At 33.5% G+C, this 22289-nt stretch overlaps 1 protein-coding gene across 2 annotated transcripts in view; it reads right to left on the bottom strand.

Annotated features, from left to right (window-relative positions):
- Positions 1–22289, bottom strand: part of CNTN6 (contactin 6) — a 322134-nt gene that overhangs the window by 84929 nt on the left and 214916 nt on the right. For both annotated transcript variants that reach the window (XM_055381222.2, XM_055381221.2), the window contains exon 8: positions 1537–1721. In XM_055381222.2, the coding sequence (XP_055237197.1) occupies positions 1537–1721 (185 nt within the window). The remainder of the gene's footprint in view (positions 1–1536; positions 1722–22289) is intronic.

Genomic DNA, 22289 nt, shown 5'->3' with positions numbered 1-22289 from the left:
TATAGTACAATGAGCTTAGACTACCATGTTGAAATGCTATGGCAGTTTCAGAAGACGTTTCAAGGTTCTGATCTTGAATCTGACAATCACTATCTGTGAGGTCCTGCACAACTAACTTAAGATATTTTTGCCTATAGTATCACTGAACATTGTTTCTACCTCTTAATATTAATCTTAAGATTTCTACTTCTTAAGATTAAGAATTCTATAAGTGAATGTTTGTAAAATTGCTATGTAAGCTAACATTTGCTATATCAGTATAGAGAAAGGTACTTTATTACTGATTTCCAGTTTACAGATACCTTTGTGTTCTGGTTCATCCCTTGATTATATCTTTGTCTATTATATATAAAATGGAAAATATTTCTTTAAAACTAGCCAAAGCATTCAATATCTTCATTCTACTAAAACTCCCATTTGTATCCTATTTTATTTACAAAGGATACTAAATTCCAAAGACTTTCCTTTAAAGTGTAGGTACTACTGAAAAAAAATATTGTTTTTCTTGGCTAGCTTTGCTAAAACTGCAGGAGAATAATGAGTAGGAAATTATATTCTATATATAAAATAGTAGGATTCATTGCAGGTTAAAGTTGGAAATTCTAAAGAAAATGGAAAATAATATTACAGACACACAATATGTTCTCCCCACGGGCACTCAATCAACATTCCTATGGGATAATTACAGTGTCCTGGATTTTTCTAGTTATTACACACACACACATACACACACACACACACATATTTTCTCTAATTACTTTATCATTGATTATAAACATGTCACATAGGAAAGTATTTTGGCCATATATCAATACTTTTTAAAAATTATCTAATACAGACACATTAACTTTATCAAAGAAGTTAAGGATCTTTTAATAGTATACAGCATTTTGCGAATTCTGAGATATATTGTATTGTTTACTTAATGTTAAGTAAGAGAAAATTTCAATCCTGGATTAAAGAAGACACAAAGACAGCTTTTAGATAATATATGCATTCATCGTCTCTCTTAAGTTTATGAGAGATTTTTGTAACTGAGACAAACATAATTTTAAATAATGTAATTGCCTTCTTTTTATATTACCTACTTATGAGTAGACAAAATATGAAAACTAGGAACAAATATTATAAACCACCATGCAGTATTATATTTTTCCTATCAATTTTTTTCATTTATTAATTCTACTTAGAATTAGAATCAACATTGCTATAATCTGCTGCAGAACGTTTAATGGGAAATATATGGAGTTCATGCTTCCTTTTATTATAAATTTTTATGGCTTTAACATGACACTGCTGATATTTTGAAGACAATTATAATAAACAATAGCATTCATAGACCATGCTAAAATTAAAACCGTATTTTAAAGGTGGTCATTCCCATCTGCTAATCATTGTATTAAGCATCTAAACCTGGAAATATGCCTTCCTTATTTCTCCCATGACACTTTTTCACAACATGCTAATGACTTCCACAATTTATTATGAAGGGCATTACCAAATATTTTATATACATTTGAAATCCAATTAGCTCACCATAAAAAATGAGTTGACCCTTTGCAAGGTTTCTTCCTCGAAGGTTGCTTGCAATGCACTCATAAAAGCCTTCATCTTCTTGTTGGAAGTTCGGGATTTCAAGGATAGCTTGGGATTTGCTGTACTTGACTTTCCCTGGCAACGGGCTCCCGTCCAACCTTCTCCAACTAATATCGGGGACTGGACTAAACAGTTACACCTCATTAGAATAGAAGACGGTTTAATCTTTATGACAGCAAAATAAAAGAAGAGCATCCTTACAAATAACTCTCAAGAAAAATATTCTATCAATCTGTTGTATTATGACTAGTTTTCAGATCGTGCAATCATTCGCCATTCACTCAATCAGTCATTTATTTAACACTTTATTAAGTGCCTGCCGTATGCAAGTCACTGTGCTATGTTCAGGGAAAATACTGGTGAATAAAATAGACATTTCCTCTGCCCTTATGTTGCTTACAGACTGGTGGGAAAACATACCGTAAACAAATAATAAAAACAAGTACACTTGCAAACTGCAATAACCGAAACAAAAGAAATAGAGTGCAGAGATAGTAACAAGATTATGTCAATTTATTATAGTGGTCGAGGAAATTCTTTGTGAGAACATGACATTTAAGACTAGGCAGGCTTTATATATATATTTATAGTTTCTAAGGCAAAAATATAAAGTATTCCAGATCTAAACTGGTACTAATAGGTAACTGAAGACATGTGATGGGTGAGGTAAATTACCCAGGGAAAACAGCACTATAAAACAGACCCATATGAACTGGTAAATAGGCTCTATGATCCTCAAAAAAAGTACTCATTTATATACTATTTTAAAGAAAGTAAAACAAAGATGGATGTACATCGCACCCTGTCTCCTGTTATAAAGAACTTGTAAATAAAGTTACTTTATTAATATTAATTTCGTCTACTTTCTCATATCTATTATTTTTAGTCTAATATGGGTATCTTTCAAAGGAGCAAAAACACATGTTATAATAAGTGAAACTAAGTGTTTAACAATAAGGGATGAATTTAGAAATTAACGGTTTAGAAGGCATAAAATAAGAATGGGCAGGCTGCAAGCAAAGTTCCAGAAGGAAAATATTCACTACTAAACTAATGATTTGTAAAATGAATCCCCAGTCTGTTCACATTAATATCTCTCCTTTCCTCTTGTAAAGTCATTCTTCATTCCCTTATAGATTTTTAGATGATTTAAATAATTCTATTCTAATTATATTTCAAATTAATAATAATAATGGTAGTAAGTCATTTTGCAAAGTCAATTGGTAAACCTTGAAGAAGAGGCAGAATTTCTTCAAGTCAGCAGAAGGAATGTGGGAGGCTCATCCAATTACATGCAGAGTGCTTGGCAAATAAAGATTTGGAGAGTTTGAGCAGTAAACAACTGCAAAAAGTTGGGATGTCTCAGTAGAAGCTTCAAGCAAGAAAACTTATGAAGCCTTAGACATTTTTATTGGAAAAAATTATTATCCTCCTGTGTACATCAAGGATAAAGCACAAGGATAAAAATCATATGCACTCAAACATATTTGTCAGAAAATGTGCCCTAAATCAATGTTTGATTCATCTATTATTCTAAGAATTAACATACAATTACAGTGAAAACTTGAATTTTGAATTGCCTTAAGTACAAAATAATTATTATCATATACTAAGTTTTTCTCCTTTTAAAAAGCCTTGCCACTTGCCACAAATTTAAGTTGACATTTCAGTAAATTGGTGTATTCTTGGCAACAATTAACCTCAGATAACTGATGTTCTTTTTCATTCATTTTATGGCATACTAACCAATAAGAATGAATTTCTAGAAGGAACTTTATTCACATAGATATTCACAATGTCTAGTTAATTTTATAGGATATGAGGTATTATTCAATTAAAAATGCATATGTTGTATGTATTGCATGTGAAGTTTTTATCTATGGGTAGTTGTGATATAAATGTCTTTTATTTTATTTTATTTTATTTTCTGCTGTTTATTTCTGGTTTTCATTATTTTCCTGCAATGAGTGTGCATTACCAGTGTAATAAAAATTTTCTGAGAAAATTGTTTTACAAAGAAAAAATAGAGCTCTAATATTTGTCTGAATTCATGATCCTTTATCTTTTTATGACAGCAAATCTCTGAGATTTATAACAAATACATGCAAAGTATCCAACTGAAAAAGCTTTTAATCTAAAACATTCAGACAAAATATAAGTAAAAATTGTGTATTTTTCCCACTGCTCTTAGTTATTTATATTGATTGTGAAGACAGAAGTCATTTTTTAACATAACTAAATACCTAAGTAACTGAACATTTTGACAATTACGATAATTGTAATAATATTACAACAAATAGCTACCTTATATGCATATATTATGCAGACTCACAGTACCTGTACAATACAGAGTACCAAGTACTGTGTATCTGTACAATACGTACATATAATTTCACTTACTTTTCTAAAGCTAAAGAGGCAGAGCTGGGATTCATTTTCAGGTTTTCTTGAAGTAGAAGCTATGAGTATAATTCAAAGGAATACTGACTTCACAGCTGTTGTATTAGGTTGGTGCAAAAGTAATCGCGGTTTTTGCCATTAAAAGTCATGGCAAAAGTAGGATTACTTTTGCACAGACCTAATTAGATCATTCCCTTGCAGCCTAGGTATTTGTTACTTTACAAAAGTGGAACTCCATTTTAAGTGGCCCAATTGTGTGGGTGTAAAGAGAATTCCACCTTGTCCAAAGAAAAATAACTCAGTGACAACATTGAAGTCTTACTGGACAAGCATTTTTTCCCTTTGATACAAGAAATGGAGTATCCTATTTAGATACACTTTTCTTAGAGGAGTAATGTAGCAGAAAATGTCAGTGCTGGACTCACATCCCTTCTAATCCCTCTTCCGCCCCAGATTCCTATGTACTTTGTATCCTTAAGAGCCAGTACATGTTATCTCTTTTTGGACACTGTCCTCAAGCTGTTATAGCTAATTAATCTTCACAAAGAGAGAACTGAAAGTACCTATGAATTTACATACCCCCAGGAGCAGCCATTAACCAATAAATGACTGGCTTCTAGGGTATAACTTCTCCAGCTCCCTTGCTCCTAGTTGTGAGACAACTCTAGGTGTGACCTGTATTCTCTCCAGAGCTGTAGGATTGAATCAAATTTACCTTCTGTGGAACTTTGCTTGACAGTATACTGAGCTTGGCTACTATCTCTTCCCTGCCCCACTTCCCTCTTTTCCTTTGGGTTCTTTCTAAAAACTCATCTAATAAATCACTTGCAAAAAATTATACTTTCAGGGTCTGCCTCTTAAAAATTCAATTAATTAGAATTCCCAGTAGGCTCTAATCATGTGCTACTTTAGTTAAAATACCAACTGTAGGAAACCTTAAATATTTCTTATTATAGTATTTTTATATAGGCTTTAGACACACATCAAAATGGAAGTCTAGAGAATTGAACATGAATGGCATATAAGACAAAAAAAATTAGTAGTAGAACCATTGTGAAAAACCATGAATTGTGAACATATGTTGAGAACTTATTGCTCTGCAGAGCTACAATCACACCAGAATGATAGCAAAAGGCAAGAAACGCAAGAGACATGAGACTTAAAAGAGACAAGAAAATCTCACTAAGAAACTCCTCTAGAATTTTCTTTCTCTTTTTGTTTCTTTCTCTCTTTCTTTCTTTCTCTCTCTTCTTTCTTTCTTTCCTTCTCTCTTTTCTTTTTTTCTTCTTTCTCAATTGTGTTTGGAGTTGTAAGTCTGATAAACCATTCAATTAAGGAGAAGGTTATAAGATTCAGGGTACAGTACTGGGCTTTAAAAGTTATATTGTTCCATTTTGAAGATGGTTACAAGAATTAATGTCCTGGATTCTAAATCTGCAGAGGACATGTGTTCGCTTTTTTTTTTTTTTAACCTGCATTTTTATTTTCCTTAGAAAACCCAATCCTCCCCATCTCATTTCAGTTGGGCTGACCACACCTCTGGTATTAGGTGAGAGCACATAATTCAGGTCTTGCCATAAGAGGCTCGTAGGGCATAGCCACCTTGACTAGACAAACATGGGGATGAAGACAAACCAACCAGAGACAATTAGACTCAGTTCCAGGACTGCTTGCAGAATGGCTCTTGAAGAGGAGATCGCTTTCCACTGAGGTTTTTTGAGACAGTGAGGTATAAACTCCAAGATTCTAGTCAATAATTTTCCACCAAATAGAGAAAGCATCTCTGAAATCCGAAACTAACACAGAGGAAAGAAACTTGGAATTCTTCACACACCTAACTCAAGGCATGCTTGATGCCCACCCCCCAAAAAACAAACAAGCATCAACCTTTTTGAACATTTCAGTTAGCCAATATATTATTTTTTTCTTAAGCCCATTTTGAGTCATTTTCCTGCTGTATTCATCCAGAACAGACCTGACAAATAGATTCTGAATGCCTCAGTTCAAATGCTAGCTAGGTTAGTTTCTATCTGTGTGATTGAATTACATGATATGGTGGATTCCTCCTGGCTATTATAGTGTGTGCTCTAGATATTTTAGAATCCTCACAGCAAAAAAAAAAAAACTATCAAAAAATAATGATAAAAACCTTTTAAATAAGAAAAGTCTAATCAAATGCATTTTGCGGCAATAGTCTGTGTTAACAAAGTTTTTAATGGGAGAAAAGTGAAGCAGGTTTATACAATTTCACAGTTCCTAATTAAATGTTGAGATTTTTTTCAGCTCAGTTATATAACTGCTAAATCTGAATGCCATGTTCCTCTTGCTTATCATTGGTAATGTAAGGTACAGAGGCAGAAAGAATAAATGCAAAACACAGGTTATTTAAAAATATGTATGCATTTTAATGAGCAATTCCCACTTCATCCCAGAATTTTTTATGAAGACACTAAGTAAACTGCTTCAGATTTGACACCATTTCTCTTTTCTGAAGCATCCTAAATGGACAGTGGGTGGGAAAAACTGGAATCAATGAAAAACAAAATTATTTTAGTAGTGAGCTTTAATGTTTTAATGTAAGCGTATTTTTCCAAGAGATACCATTCTGTGTTAATAATAATAATAACAATTACAATAATGTTAACTAGTATAATACTATGTATGTAGTAAAGAGAGAAATGTGGCTCTCATCCTTAGCTAAATTTTGTTGCACATTTATAAGCAAGAATCTTCTTTACATAGTTTGGATCTGTGTCCCTGCCCAAATCTCATGTAAAAATGTAATCCCCAGTATTGAAGGTGGGGGTCTGATGGGAGGTGACTGGATGATTGGGGTGGATCATTCATTAATGGGTTAGCACCATCCCCTTGGTGCTGTTCTCATGATAGTGAGTGAGTTATTGTGAGATATGCTTGTTTAAAGGTGTGTAGCACCTTCCCTCTCTCTCTCTTCCTTCTGCTCCAGCCATGTAGGACATGCCTGCTTCCCCTTCACTTTCTACCATGATTGTAAGTTTCCTGAGGCCTCCCCAGAAGCAGAAGCTGTTATGCTTCCTGTACAGCCTGCAGAACTGTGAGCCAATTAAACCTCTTTTCTTTATAAATTGCCCAGTCCCTGGTATTTCTTTATAGCAGTGCAAGAATAGATTAATACGCCTCTCATTTATAGCATGGTAATTAGTAATAGTACATCATTCATAGGCTTATTTTGAGGATTAAGATAATTCATGTCACATGCTTACCATACTGCTTAGCACCTATTAAACAATATGTTTGAGTGTTCAATTAATAAAAATATTTTAAGATTATTATAATGTGATTACTATCATTTCAAAACCAGGAATCCTAATTCACATGTATTTGTCTTTTACTCTCTGTTAAGGGATCCATATGACTACGCGTTTGATACAAACTGATTTACGAATCATTTATACACTGAAATCAGATCTCCACACTATGAATGAAATGGCTACACAAGCATGAGTGTGTGTAAATTTCCTGCATCTCACCATTTAATGCCCTAGCTGCCATGGAGATACAACCTTGATCATAGTAGTCATGTTCACTTCATCATGACAAGGGCAGGAATCATTCAGGTGAGACATGGATGCGTGGGTGTGGAGGACCTTTTTCTTTAACGTGGTTAATCATCTAGTACCATTTCAGTAGGGAAGAAAGCAATTAGACGGTGCTCTCCAAACAGAAGAAAATTGGTATAGGAAAATTAGATATTTTAAAATAATATTAATAACCATTAACTGAGTGCTTACTATGTACCAGGCATTGTGACAGATGGCTTCCATATGCCATCCGAGCTAAATACCCAGCTTGCAGCTGCTAACAACGCTAATTAACTTTTTGGAATGATACTCACGTTTAGATGGGTAATTTCAACTAAATTATTACCTGCCAGTTTGCCTCCACTTAGAGTTCCAGAGCACGCTAATTTATTGTGATCTACCTTCTAATTCCTTTGAGTTGCCCAACCCACTAAATTAAAAGCACTAGTAGACTCTTTCTCCTACTGTGGCTTCAGTATTCTTTTTAGACTCTGTGTAGTTTGTCCATGTAGATACTAGCAATGCAGTATTTACTAGGAGTTCGTTTTGCTTCAAGATAAATGATCTCTTTAAAATGAAAAGTTAATATATTAATCAGATAAAGAACATCATGGAGGAAGGTGGATCTTTGAAGGGGTCTTCAGAATGGAGATTATTGTTAAATCTCTTGAAACTGATGTTACAGAGTCAAAACAAATGGTGCCATTATCATTTTAACTACAGAGATCAGTCGTTTCTGGCAACATTTCCCTTTAAACTCCAATTTTACACTTCTCCCCTCTCTCTTTTTACAAAAATTGAGCTTGGATGCAAATCTCAATAAAGAAAACCAACATGAAGCAATTCTCTTATCCAAAGATTCCTCAGACCATAGATGAGGGATTCTTGAACCTTGTATTTCAAAAGGAGCATTGCAAAAGCCTTTTCTTATTTTGTTCCTATTTTCTAAATGAAGGTTGCCTGAAATATGATTCTTCACAATTGTGAAATACTACTAGATGATAAAAGCAAAGTTTTTCTTTTTTTCTTTTCCTCTGCTGTGGTTTCGTGCTTCTTGAATACGCATTGCCATAAATATGGACTTTTACTTCATCCTGTCATGTCATTATGCTTTTACAAAGGGAGCATCCTATTAATTTTATCTGAAGACAGAGAATACATTTCTTAACCATCTGGCCTAGTTCATCCTGATTTCGAGTTAAATTAAAGCTCTCCATACACTAGTAGAAGCACACTGTGCTTCAATTCTATACCTTTAGCCCATAAATAGAATTTTTATTACTAGTGCCATTTGAGAAAGCTTGTATTTCTCCCCTGGATTTCTTAAACCTCATTATCTACAGCTTAAATCCAAGCCATACTAAGTTTTTAACTAAAGACTGGTACAGAGAATGAGTTTCTTAAGATGCTTGTATTTGGGATTATTAACTTGAACCTCATTTCAGGAAATCCTGTCAGTGGGCCAGTTTTAATCAAAGAGAGTGAAGCAGAATAACAAACCCAGCAAAGAATGCCTTTGCTACATTTTCAGACTATTCAGCTAGCTGCTTTCATTTCCCCAATTTGAAATATTCATACAAAGAGCTTGGAATGTAAGATTGTCCTATGGCAATACAATATGGATAACTTCATGAGTTCTGTAGAAAAGCAATCTCACTGTTATGGAAAAAGAGAAAACATTTTTATTTTACTCTGAGTGGTGTAAATGGAGTCATGATTCTGTCCTTGCAGTCAGTCCCTACTAGGAAATGAATGTTTGTGTCCTCCCAAAATTCATAGGTTGGAAACCTAACCCCTAAGGTGATAGTATTAGGAGGTGGGACTATGACATGAAGATAGAGCCTTCATAGTGGGATTAGTGTTCTTATAAAATAGATCGGAGGGAGCTTGTTTTTCTCTTCCACCATGCGAGGACACAGCTAGATGAACCAGAGATCAGCCCTCACCAGACATCTCACCAAACACCAAGTCTGCTGTTGCCTTGATCATGGACTTGCCAGCCTCCAGAACTTGTCAACAACAAATTTCTGTTGTTCACAAGCCAATTCCTATTGTTTACAAGTCTATAGTATTTTGTGATGGCAGCCCAATGGGAATGAGATGATGCCTATATCAGCTTTCCCTTGGGGAGGACATCTTTGAAAAGCCACAAATGGTTTGTTTATAATAGCACTGGTAACAGAATGGCACCTGCGGTTGGCAAAAAAAAAAAAGGACACAGGCAAATTTTATAGAGCTGAACACAAGTTACCTAACCTCTCTGAGACTCAGTGTTCTCTTTACATTAACTAGAAATAAGAATGAGTACACAGGAAGAGCAAATGAGGAAATATCCATGAGAGTACATTCTAAAATGCAATGTTTGAAGCATAAATAAGGCTTAGTAAATTGCCTTAATACCAAGATTATGAACAGAGACATGAAAGGACCATTGTCCAAAGATTCTCTAAGAATTTTATTACCAATTTCTACTCCTTTTAATGTAAGTAATATGAATACTAATCTGCACATGAAACATGAATTGAAGCCCACTATTTCAAGATGTGGTAGAGCTGAATATGATACTGCACTTAGCAGTTCACTAACAGCTTGTCCATAATTTTTTATTCATAAATAATACTAAGCCTCAATAAATACCTCTGCTGCTCTTAGGAGAGAAAATGATAATTTGGTATAGGTAGGTGGGCCTTGTGTTACCTCAAATTTATTCCGTTTGATCTTGTCTCAGTTTGGAATCATAAATTTTCATATAAAGAAGTAAAGAGACACTGAAAATGGCATATTAATAGTTCATCATTTTATCATTATTTAACATGTACTGAGCACATATTATATGTTAGCTCCATGCTAAGTATTTTCTTTAAATCATGCTATAGCACTATCAAACATACGATTACAGTTGTTCACATTTTGTAGATGAACAAATTGGGATTAGGATAGTTTGGGTAATATGCCCAACATCATACAGTGAATTAAAAAAGAAAAAAAAGGATTTGAACCGAAGTCTGTCTTTCCACAGACACGGAGCTCTAAATCACCATGCTTTGCTGCCCCTGCATGAATTAACCAGGTACAAAATGAGAGCAAACCTTATTAGGGTGTATAATATGTGCTTAGCAATATATTATTCACCTAAGGAACTAATGTGTCTTGCAACCAGTCAACAGATGCTTTTTTTTTTGTATAAGAGGCAAAAGGTGAAATCACGGAGATTATCTTTTTAAAACATATTGAGATGCCTCGAAATTTCAGTAGAAGCTTAGAGATGGGCTCCAAGGTCAGCTGGAAAATAGGAAACAAACAACTTATTATTTTTCCTGAGCCCAGTTCCAACTTAGATTTGAAATTCTTCTCTACTGTAAACTGCCAATTACTTAAAAGTAAGAACTGTGGGTCTCCTGAGAGAGGTGGTGATAGACTGGGATGGAAAGGACAAAGAGTTGTTTCCAGAAATATATATATATATATATATATATATATATATTCTTCTTGGATGATTTTTAAGAACCTTTAAATTAGTTTAATTTCAGAAACAGCACTGTAACAATCCACTCTATGCTCCTTGAAAAAAAAATTTTGAAAAACTATATGGAAAGGAATGTTTGACATTAGATTCGGAGTGTGTCCAACTTTTAGGGCAGGTCCCTGGTCTTTGACAGTGGCTGAGAAACTGGCAAGATATTTAGAAATCGTAGTATTTTACATAGTGTTCCATTTACCAATAATCCTAATTTTCTAAAAATATACTTAGGAAGTTTACATGAACATAAGCAAAATACAGCCACAACAATATTCATTACATTATTATTCATGATTACAAAAAATTGGAAACAAAATTGATGGAAACTAAATGTCCACCAATAGGAGATTGGCTACAAACATATACTGAAATATCTCACTGTCATTACAAATGAGGGTGCAGAAGACTGTTTAATGACTTGCATATATGTTCATGGTATATTTTTAAGAATTAAAAAAATTTACAAACAAATATGCAGTGTATTACACTAATTATGTTAAAAGTAGAATAAAGACGGGAAGGATATATGTACACTGAAATAAGAGTAGTTATCCTTTGGGGGAGAAATTAAGTATAAAAAGGATTTTATTGTCTTCTTTTTTCTTGCCTATATTTTCAGAATTTTCTTAAATGAGTATATCTGACTTTTTCAAACTTTATATATACATATATGTGTATATAAAGATGTTTTATATACATGTGTATATAAAGACGTTTTATATACACATATATGTGTATATAAAGACATAGACACATATATGAATATATAGACATTTATATACACATATATGTACATATAAAGACATTTTATATGTATGTATATGTATATATAAAGACATTTTATATATACATATACATATATGTATAAATATGTATGTGTATATATACACATATATACAAATATATACGTGTATATATACACATATATGTATATATAGACATTTTATATATACAACACCTATGTATATATAAAGACATTTTATATATACATACACCTATGTATATATAAAGACATTTTATATATACATACACCTATGTATATAAAGACATTTTATATATACATACACCTATGTATATATAAAGACATTTTATATATACATACACCTATGTATATATAAAGACATTTTATATATACATACACCTATGTATATATAAAGACATTTTATATATACATACACCTATGTATATATAAAGACATTTTATATATACATACACCTATGTATATATAAAGACATTTTATATATACATACACCGATGTATATATAAAGACATTTTATATATACATACACCGATGTATACATAAAGACATTTTATATATACATACACCGATGTATACATAAAGACATTTTATATATACATACACCGATGTATACATAAAGACATTTTATATATACATACACCGATGTATATATAAAGACATTTTATATATACATACACCTATGTATATATAAAGACATTTTATATATACATACACCTATGTATATATAAAAACCTAACTATTTGTTTTGCTTCAAGCAAAGGAAGTAACTCTTCCTAATCTCCTTGCTTGTTTCCTTGCCTGCCCTCAGCTCTCATTTCAAACTGACTTCTAGAACTCTGGTTCTCCTGCTCGTTTTTGTCTTGTGGGAAGTGCAATGGCACAATCTCAGCTCACAGCAACTTCTGCCTCCTGGGTTCAAGCGATTCTCCTGCTTCAGCCACCTGAGTAGCTGGGATTACAGGTGTGCACCACCACACCCAGCTGATTTTGTATTTTTAGTAGAGACAGGGTTTCTCCATATTGTTCAGGCTAGTCTCAAACTCCTGACCTCAGGCGATCTGCCCACCTCAGCCTCCCAAAGTCCTGGGATTACAGGCATGAGCCACTGCGCCTGGCCTCTATGTTTTCTTGATGTACGTACATTTCTTCTTTATGTACATAATCTCTTCTAGAAAATGGAAGCAGAGAGAATATTTTTAAATTCACTCTGAGGCCAAATTACCATAATGCCAAAATAAAATAAAGACATTTCAAGAAAGTAAAACTACAGACCAGTATCTTTCATTAATACAAATGGAAAAATCCTCAACAAATATTAGCAAATTGAGTCCAGCAACAATTAAAAAGACTTATGCACCACAACAAAGTAGGACTTGTCTTGAGTATGCAGGACTGATGGTTCAATATTAGAAAATTAATTCATGAAATCCACTAATGAATAGAAGAAAAATCGCATGATCATATCAATTGGTGCCAAAAAAAGCATTTGGAAAAATGCAACACCTATCCAAAATAAAAATTCTCAATAAACTAGGAATGGAGAGGAACTTCCTCAACTTGATAAAAATGTCTGCCAAAAAATGTAGCACTAGCATCCTACTTAATGGTGAGAAATTGGATGCTTTCATTTTGGATAGCGGAAAAAGGCAAGCATGTTTACTCTTACCACTCACTGTCAACATTGTATTGGAAATCCTAGCTGATGCAATAATACAAGAAAGGCAAAAAAAAAATGTATACAGATTGAAAAGAAGGAAATAATACTTGTTCCCAGGCAGCAATGAAAAATCCCAAAGAATTAACAAAAAATAACTCCAGCACTAATAAGTGCTTACAGCAAGGCAACAAGATACAATGTTAATATATCAAAGTCAGTTAACTTTTGTTTATACCAGTAGTTAACAAATGGAATTTGAATTCCACAATTAACATACAATGTCATTTATATTAGCACTAAAACACGAAATTTTAGGGTTTATATAAAATAGTATTTCAGAATTTATATGCAGAAAACTATACAATCTCATAAAATCAATTAAAAGAGATCGAAATAAGTGGAGAAATAGTCTGTGTTCATGGATTAAAAGACTCAACACTGTCAGTATGTCAAGTCTTCCCAACTTGATCAATAGATTTAAGTCAATCCCAATCAAAACCCCAACTGCTATTTCATGGATATAGACAAAATGATTCTAAGTTTGTATGGAAAGACAAGGAAAGCAAAACAAAACAAAATAGCCAACACAATGCTGAAGAAGAAGAATAAAGTTGGAGTACTGACATTACCTGACTTCAGGATTTACTGTAAAGCCACAGTAATTGAGGCAATGTGGTAATGGCCAAAGAACAGACAGAGCAGTGGAACAAAAGAGATCCCAGTAATAGACCTATACAAATACAGTCAGCATATCTTTCACAAAAGAGCAAACGCAATACAGTGGAGAAAAATTTGTCTTTTTAACAGATACTGGAACGATTGGAAGTCCATATGTTATAAAATGAATAGACCCAGAAGTCATATCTTTCACAAAAATTAATGCAAAATGGACCATCAATGAAAATGCAAAACATAAAGCTATAATAGCTCTAGAAGATGACAGAGGAGAATATCTAGGTAACCTTGGATATAGTGATGAGTTTTTGTATTTAACGCCAAAAACACCTTTTATTGGAAAAAAATTGATAACCTGCACATCATTAAAATAAAAACCTTGTGCTTTGTTAAGGATATTGTTAAGGAAATGCAAAGACAAGTCACAGACTGGGAGAAAATATTGGCAAAACGCATATCTGATAAAAGGCTTATGTTCAAAATATGCAAAGAATTCTTAAAGCTCATCAATAAGAAAATAAACATACCAATTAAAAATGTAGAAAAGATGTAAGCAGACGTCTTACTAAAGAAGATAAATAGATAGCAAATAATCACATTAAAAGATGTTCCCACCTTCTGCCGTTAGAGAATTACCAATTAAAACAACAAGGAAATACCACTATACACCTGTAAGAATGGCTAAAAAACAAAACAAAACAAAAACCCACACAATATCAAATGCTGGTGTAGATTAAGAGAAATCAAAAGTCTAATTTATTACTGGTGGTATTGCAAAATGGGACAGCACTGTGTGGAGTGGAAATATACTGATCAGTAAGTGGAGGAGAGCAGAGTGATCCGTGTGGTAATGGATTAGAGTTGGAGACAACAGCAAGATCATATGTTTAACATAATACAAATAGCTGTATATAGAAATACTTATAGATATATGTACATAATAATTAGTATAGACACACATACTTCTTTTCTCTGTCATCTGAGAGCACCTAAATAAATGACACTCCAGCAGCAACAAGCACACCTAGTACCCAGATATTGGTTACTAATGTCATTCTTCAATAACAAGAACCTATCCTTGGAGACATGACTGCTTCTATGACTAGGGCATGAAATATACAAGATGAACCTGGAACATCTTTAATGCCAGTAAATAAGAAAGTGCTAACAGGTGCGCACACACACACACACACACACACACACACACACACAAAACACCCCATACATTGATGAGTGCATAACAAAGGGCACAAGATCCAACTTAAAAGGCTCCCAATGGCAAAAGCTAAAACAATTTGAGCAGCAAAATAAACAAAGTAGCACAGAATTACAACCCAAAGTCTAAAATAATTATATGTGAGTCAGTACTGACATAAGTAAATTATTAAATATTAATAAACGAGGAAGAAGGGACACAGTTCACAGGTAGAAGAATTCTATAGTCTCATTATTCTGCAGAAGGTGAAGCACAGCACTCTATTCGTCAAGGGTGGACTACACATAGTCACCCATTTCCAAAGAGTCAGTATGGAGTGGGAGAAAAGAGTAATTTTACAGTGGAGAACCCTGATAAAAAGTATTTCAGCCAGGTAATCAAGGCCAGCATCATCTGTCATAAATCATTATGATAAGGTTAACCTTGATATGTAATGAAAATTGTTCCTTACCTTTATGTTCTTCCTCTCCAAAACTTGTAACCCCAGTCTAATTATGACAAATACAGACATATTCTAACAGAGGGGCAGCCTGCAATAAACTGACACCACCCCTCAAAACTGTCAGGGACATCAAACACAAGAAATGTCTGAGATTCTGCTACAGACAAGAGAAGACTAATGAGACAAGAAAACTCGATGTAATATGGTATTCTGGATGGAATCTTGGAATAGAAGGGCATAAATACCAAATAAATTTGAATAAAATATGGACTTTATAATAATCAGACATCAGTATTGGCTGGTTAATTGTAACAAATGCATCATAATAACGTAAGACGTTAGTAATAAGGGAAATTGTTGGGGGGGGGGGTTATATTGGACCTCTCTGTACTATCCGTTCAATATTTCTGTTCTAAAACTATTCTTTAAAATCCATTAGTTAAAAGTATTTATGAACAGAGGGGAAAAAAGGAAGAAATAATTTTCCTTTTCTCAGAAATACAAGAAGCCCTTAAATAATAGCCTAAAATTAGCTCTGCTAAAGAAATGACAGTGACCCTCTCCAGTCTCTATTTGATAAAGGGCAGCATGGGAAAAAGATAATCAGTAAAGCTCCCAAAGTGAGGATCCTTGACTCTTCCTTCACTGAAAGTCTGGAAGGAAAGAGCTGATCCCAAGAGAATGTGTGATTGCACATTGTTACATCAATCTTATTTTCATTAGCCTGCAACCTCCCCAGGGCCTTTATGTAATCTTCTTTATCTCCCAGGGCCAGCTGTCTGTCCTTTGGAGAATCCCTCCTGACTGACTACCTAAATGAAGAAATGAAGGAATTAATGATGGAAGGAGGTATTCAACACATATTTGCTAAGTGAATGAATCATTGGTGCTCAATTTGTCAAATGAGTGAGTGAGGAAATGTCAGTAACCCTTAGAAAGATTGAACAGAATTTAAAATGATAAATCTATTCTTCTGGGGAAGTCCCGTAACACAAAAATATAATACAGAAACCACTTCGCTCCTTCTTGTATGTTCCTTTTTACCTCCTCAGTCAAAGCAGCTTTGACAATTCCCAGGATTAATTAAGTAGTTACTATTTAATGCCTATTATGGCTCAGGAAACTTAGTAAGTAAGCTTAATAGTATTTCCAGTCCTTACAAACATTCTGCTGTATCTATTTATTCTCTATCATTTTTGCCTTCCTTATACACATAAGAAAACTGACCAAAGTCATCCAGCTATTGACAAGTGAAGTTAAGACTTCAATCCTGCTCTATTTGAACTTATAGTCCACACTTTTCAGCATACCATTTGCCTTCAAATGCTAGTAAATTCACTGATAAATTATTTGTTGCTAGGTTGAGCGCTTGTTTATGTGAGAGCGTAGTGGGTTTAATGTTATCTTTCAATTTCTGAATAATTGGCTTGAAGATTTTTTAGTTCTCAGACTTGTGAGCATGGTCAACAGAGGCGAGTGTTCTATAGAGTTTACTTTATTATTTTATGCCAAGCAATACCATGTCATGTTAAAAAAAAAGTTATTGATAATATCGTGTTATAGAAAAAGCCATTAGCAAGAATCTAAAGATTAGGTTTCAGTATACATTTCTGGAGTGAATGCGGTAAACTATGCCTGGGAAGAGATTCTGTTCTCTATCTGCTCAACTCAATGAGGGGAAACAAAAGGTAAACAATTTTTTAGACATCCAGTTTCAAAATCATTAAGATACCTGAGTGATTAAAACAATAAACCAAAAATAATCACTAAGGAACTGAAAAATTTCAGTGTGCCTAGCTTGATTTAAAAATGTTATTTTCATCTTAAGTGACTTGAAAAATCTTTCTGCAGTATAGTCTGCAATGATGTCCACATTAGTAAGATGAAAAGCAAACACTGTAAGAAATAGCTCCTCTGTCACCTGAAAATTCTGGAACACCTAACAACATCATGGTGAGACTTCAGATTTGTTGCTTGACATTAACAGCCAAGCTGGGTATCTTTAGCTTCATAAATTAGAAAAAAAAATAAGTTATACATGTACACATAAGTATAGTCCTCTGTGTGAAGGCTTCAGAACACACAGGAACGTTCAGTGCTGCTACTAATGTTATTTACATTCCAGAACACTGACAGAAAAGGTACTAAATTAAGATTTTTTTAAAAAAAGGAAAATATGTTTGGTTGTTTATAAAAGCTGTAGAATAGAGTTATGGGGGATATCAGTTTAATTTCTTCACTCAGCAAGAGCCCATATCTTTTTCAAAGGAGACGTACATATCTATCAGTCAATCATACTACATTTGCATAGCACCTATACAAGGAGCTTCTCAGGGTATTTCACAATACAATTAATTTGCAGCTTTCATAATTAAGAGTCCGCCATGTTAAACAAATGAAACAAAGCTGAGAGTTGAAAGCTGTGATCATGTCAGCTCTGAAACTCCAACATAGAAAGTCAGTTACATATCCCCAAAGTCATAGCAATTAAAGTTAAGACAATTACTTGAAGCTTTGTCTTAATTATTCTATACTCACACTAGCTTATAGTGGTTTAAGATTGTTAGATTATATGAGTAAACACTTCACCTATTCTTCTCTAGACCTCACTTTTTATACATTCTGTCTGCATGATGGTTTCTGTGACAGAAGCTATGTTTTCTGAGTGCTACCTAATCAGGTATACCAGACTTTTAGAAATGGTGTACATTGCCATCATCATCTATAAAACAATAAGGTGTATAACCCTGATTTTTGATGTTTTTGAAAACACTTTTTTCTTCTCATTAAAACACAGCTTGAATTTTTACAAGTTTATCTTTTGAATTTTGTTTTGTTTGTTTGTTTGTTTTTTTGACAGAGTCTCATTCTGTCGTCAGGCTGGAGTGCAGCGGCACGATCTCAGCTCACTGCAACTTCCACCCTCCGAGTTCAAGCGATTCTCCTGCCTCAGCCTCCCGAGCTGGGATTACAGGTGTCTGCCACTGCACCCGGCTAATTTTTTGTATTTTTTGTAGATAAGGGGTTTCACCTTCTTGGCCAGGCTGGTCTTGAACTCCTGACCTCGTGATCCACCCACCTTGGCCTCCCAAAGTGCTGGGATTACAGGTGTGAGCCACTGCGCCTGGCCAAGGGTTATTTTTAATATATAAAATTAAAACTTACTTGTTGCTGGAATATTAGTTATTATAGATAATATAAATGGGAAATATATCTATAATTCCATTCCCCAGATAAAGCATTTTTTAACATTTTGCTGAATTTTTTCAAGCCTTTTTCTTGTAAAATATTTACATAATTGAGGGTCATACTACATCTGCACATGGAGGATTAAGTAAGTCAGATACTTAGAAGTTAATTCAATATAAATATGAAAGTGTTATAAGCATGAGTTTTGAAGTCAGAATCTACGAGATGTAGATTTGAATTCCAGATATGCAACTTACATTGGTTAAGTCACTTAATTTATCTAAGCCTCACTGTATTTACCTCTGTAATTAGTATTTCAAAAACAATGAAAAACTAGACAAATACATGAAAAAAAAAACCCTCTTTCTGGAACTTGAACAATTGGCAACACAGAAGTATGATCCTGAAAGAGGGGAAATACATGAAGTAAGGTTTTGGTAGCCCTTATTTTCTGTGTAGAGACGCTTTCCATCCAGATCAGGGAGTAGGTAGGGGAGACATAAGTAGTAAAGTACTGTGTCACTGAGCTGAGAAGACAAAGATAAGATTTGGAGAGGCTGAAGTGGCTGGAATTGCAGAGCACAGTGTTAGAAACAATGGCATTACTCAAATAATGTGCTCTGAAGATCTGCATAGGAGTGTCACATGAGGCTGGGCAAAGAATAATTTTCAGAGCTCAAATAGGCCTGGAAGACATGAGAGCTCCACTATGCCAGAGAAGAAAAACTTGGTGAACATTGGAAGCATTCAGTTGGGGATTTCATCTTAGTAGTAAACTAGCCTTAATAACCACAGAAAACTCGAGGATTCACAGTAGTATAACAACTGCCTATCAAAATAAAGTTTAAAAAGGTTTTTAATAAATACACCACAATTTAGCATTCAACAACATGACATTTATGATATCTACTATTCAATCTTAAATTACTAGAGATCCAAACAAGCAAAAAAATGAGAACTGTGACTAGGAGAAAAAGCAGCCAATAGAAACAGACCCACAAATAACTGAGATGATAGAATTAGCAAGCGAGGACTTATTTAGGGCTCCTATATAATTACAGTGCAGAGAATTACAGCTGAAATAACTGCAAGCTTTAGATGCTATTTAGGAAAGAGTCTCTAGGGAAACCCAAGGGCAAGAGTGGAGATAAAAGCAAAGGTACTAGCTAAAATTTAACCTCTGATACCACAGCTAGAGCCAACAGTAATTACAGTCTAACCCTAGCTAGAAAAACATAAAACCTCATGCTAAAAGTTTAGTTATTGAAGTTCCTTTAATCTGATATAATAATGTCCAGGATTCAAAAAAAAGTACAAAGCCTGCTAAAAAACAGTCTGAAGAGACAAAACAACCATGATAACTAGACTCAAATACAATGAAACTTTTAGGACTATCAGGCTGAGGATTTAAAATTGAACAGTTATTATCAGACTGTAATTTTGAATTACTATAATTAATATATTAAGTGCTATAATAAAAAAGTGAACAGCATACAAGAACAAATGGATAATGTAAGCACAGAGAAGAAAACTCTAAGAAAGGATCAAAAGGAAATGCTGGAAATAAAATAAGTTATAACACAAATGAGGGATGCCTTTGATGGGCTCACCAGTGGACTGAACATAGCTAAGGGGGAAGTAAATGAATGACAAGCAGTATCAATAGAACCTCCCAAACTGAAATGCAAAGATAAAAATAATTAAAATTTTTAAAAAGATTAAGAACTTAGGCAGAAGGGAGATTACAAATGGCATAAAAGATAATGTAAAACAAATACTAAAAGGAGAAACAAACAAACAAACAAATAAATGTTTGAAGTAATCATGCCTGAATAGTTTTCAAAAATAATGACAAACACCAAACCATAGACTCAGGAATTTCAGAGAAAACAAAGCAAGATAAATAAATAACAAAAATAATCTACAACCTCAAGAGAAAAAATATTCCCAGTGATAGGGGGTGATATTTCCTAGTTATGTGAGCACATGTATGGGGTACATTAAACAAACATTTAACGAAAGCCAATTTTTATATCAGGAGCTCTCTTATGTCCTAAGAATAAAAAAATTAATAAGATCTGGCACTGGAGCTGGTCTTTCTATATTTTCATTTCTTTTTCCTTCTACCCACCTATTGATTTCCTTTCTCCCTCTTCTCTCTCTCTTTCCCCCATCTATTAAAATATATACATCTTAGTTTAATAAATGTGTAGTCTATAGCTTAAACAGCAGTCAATGAACAGTAATGTAATAAGAAAAAAATATTTTATTTTATTCCTCAAGTCAACTAGCTTTTCTCAGTTTTGAGGTTATGCAACATCTTACAAAAGAGTAAAGTACCTCACAAAGTAGACAGGAAGATTTAGAAGGATTAGTAAAAAGGAGTCCCCACATTTGGGAAAAAAAAATGACTAAAACCAAATGCTGCACAGCAATATTTTTATGAAGAGATGTTAGAGAATATGATTTATAATAAACACTCAATAGACTTTATAAAAACACTTGGCAACAAACTTACAAATACAGATTTATAATTTTGAAGATCAGACGTCTGACTTTTTATTTTCAGATTGTTAATTATACCTATAACAGAATTAATCTTCTAGTGAGTGTGTCGCCTTTTGTGTTTGTTAATTTTATATATTTAGAAGACAATATGGCATTTGGTAAATACCGTAATTTATAATGGACTAAAAGGCATTTTCAGTATGTTTGCAATGTGTCAAAGATAATTTAATTTGTTTTCTGAAAACTATTGGCAAGCATATATAAAACTCTTTTTGGTAGTAACTCACATTTGTAAGTTTTCCAAAGTAGTCAAAGTATTTTCACATACATTTCGTTGTTTTGAAGAAATGAGAAATGTATCTGCACTCCAACTACACAAAATGTAAGATTGTTATACAGGGCATCTTAACACTACCGCTTTGACCGAGTAGATGCTTCAGACTTTCCATTTTTACCCCAAGGTATTTCAATTCTATATTAATGCCTTCATTTAATAAACATAATCTCAACATTGATTAATTTTGTTAGATAACAATTTAGGGAGTGTACTCTATTAAATCAAGAATTTCCTTGACAATTTTGTATGAGGTATGGTTTGGTAATTTATATTATTTTCCTATTCCCATTTAACATTATTTCATGTTCAACGGTTATTTCCTGCATAAACTTAACAAACATGATTTATTTATCAGGGGGTTTCTTTTGTACATACACATCAGATTTTACATTTTGAGAGTTTTTTAAACTATTAATTTTCCAACTCAAA

Source organism: Gorilla gorilla, chromosome 2 (genome assembly GCF_029281585.2).
Source record: "Gorilla gorilla gorilla isolate KB3781 chromosome 2, NHGRI_mGorGor1-v2.1_pri, whole genome shotgun sequence".
NCBI classification, from domain to species: Eukaryota; Metazoa; Chordata; class Mammalia; order Primates; family Hominidae; genus Gorilla; species Gorilla gorilla.
This window is presented reverse-complemented; position numbering and strand designations above follow the sequence as displayed.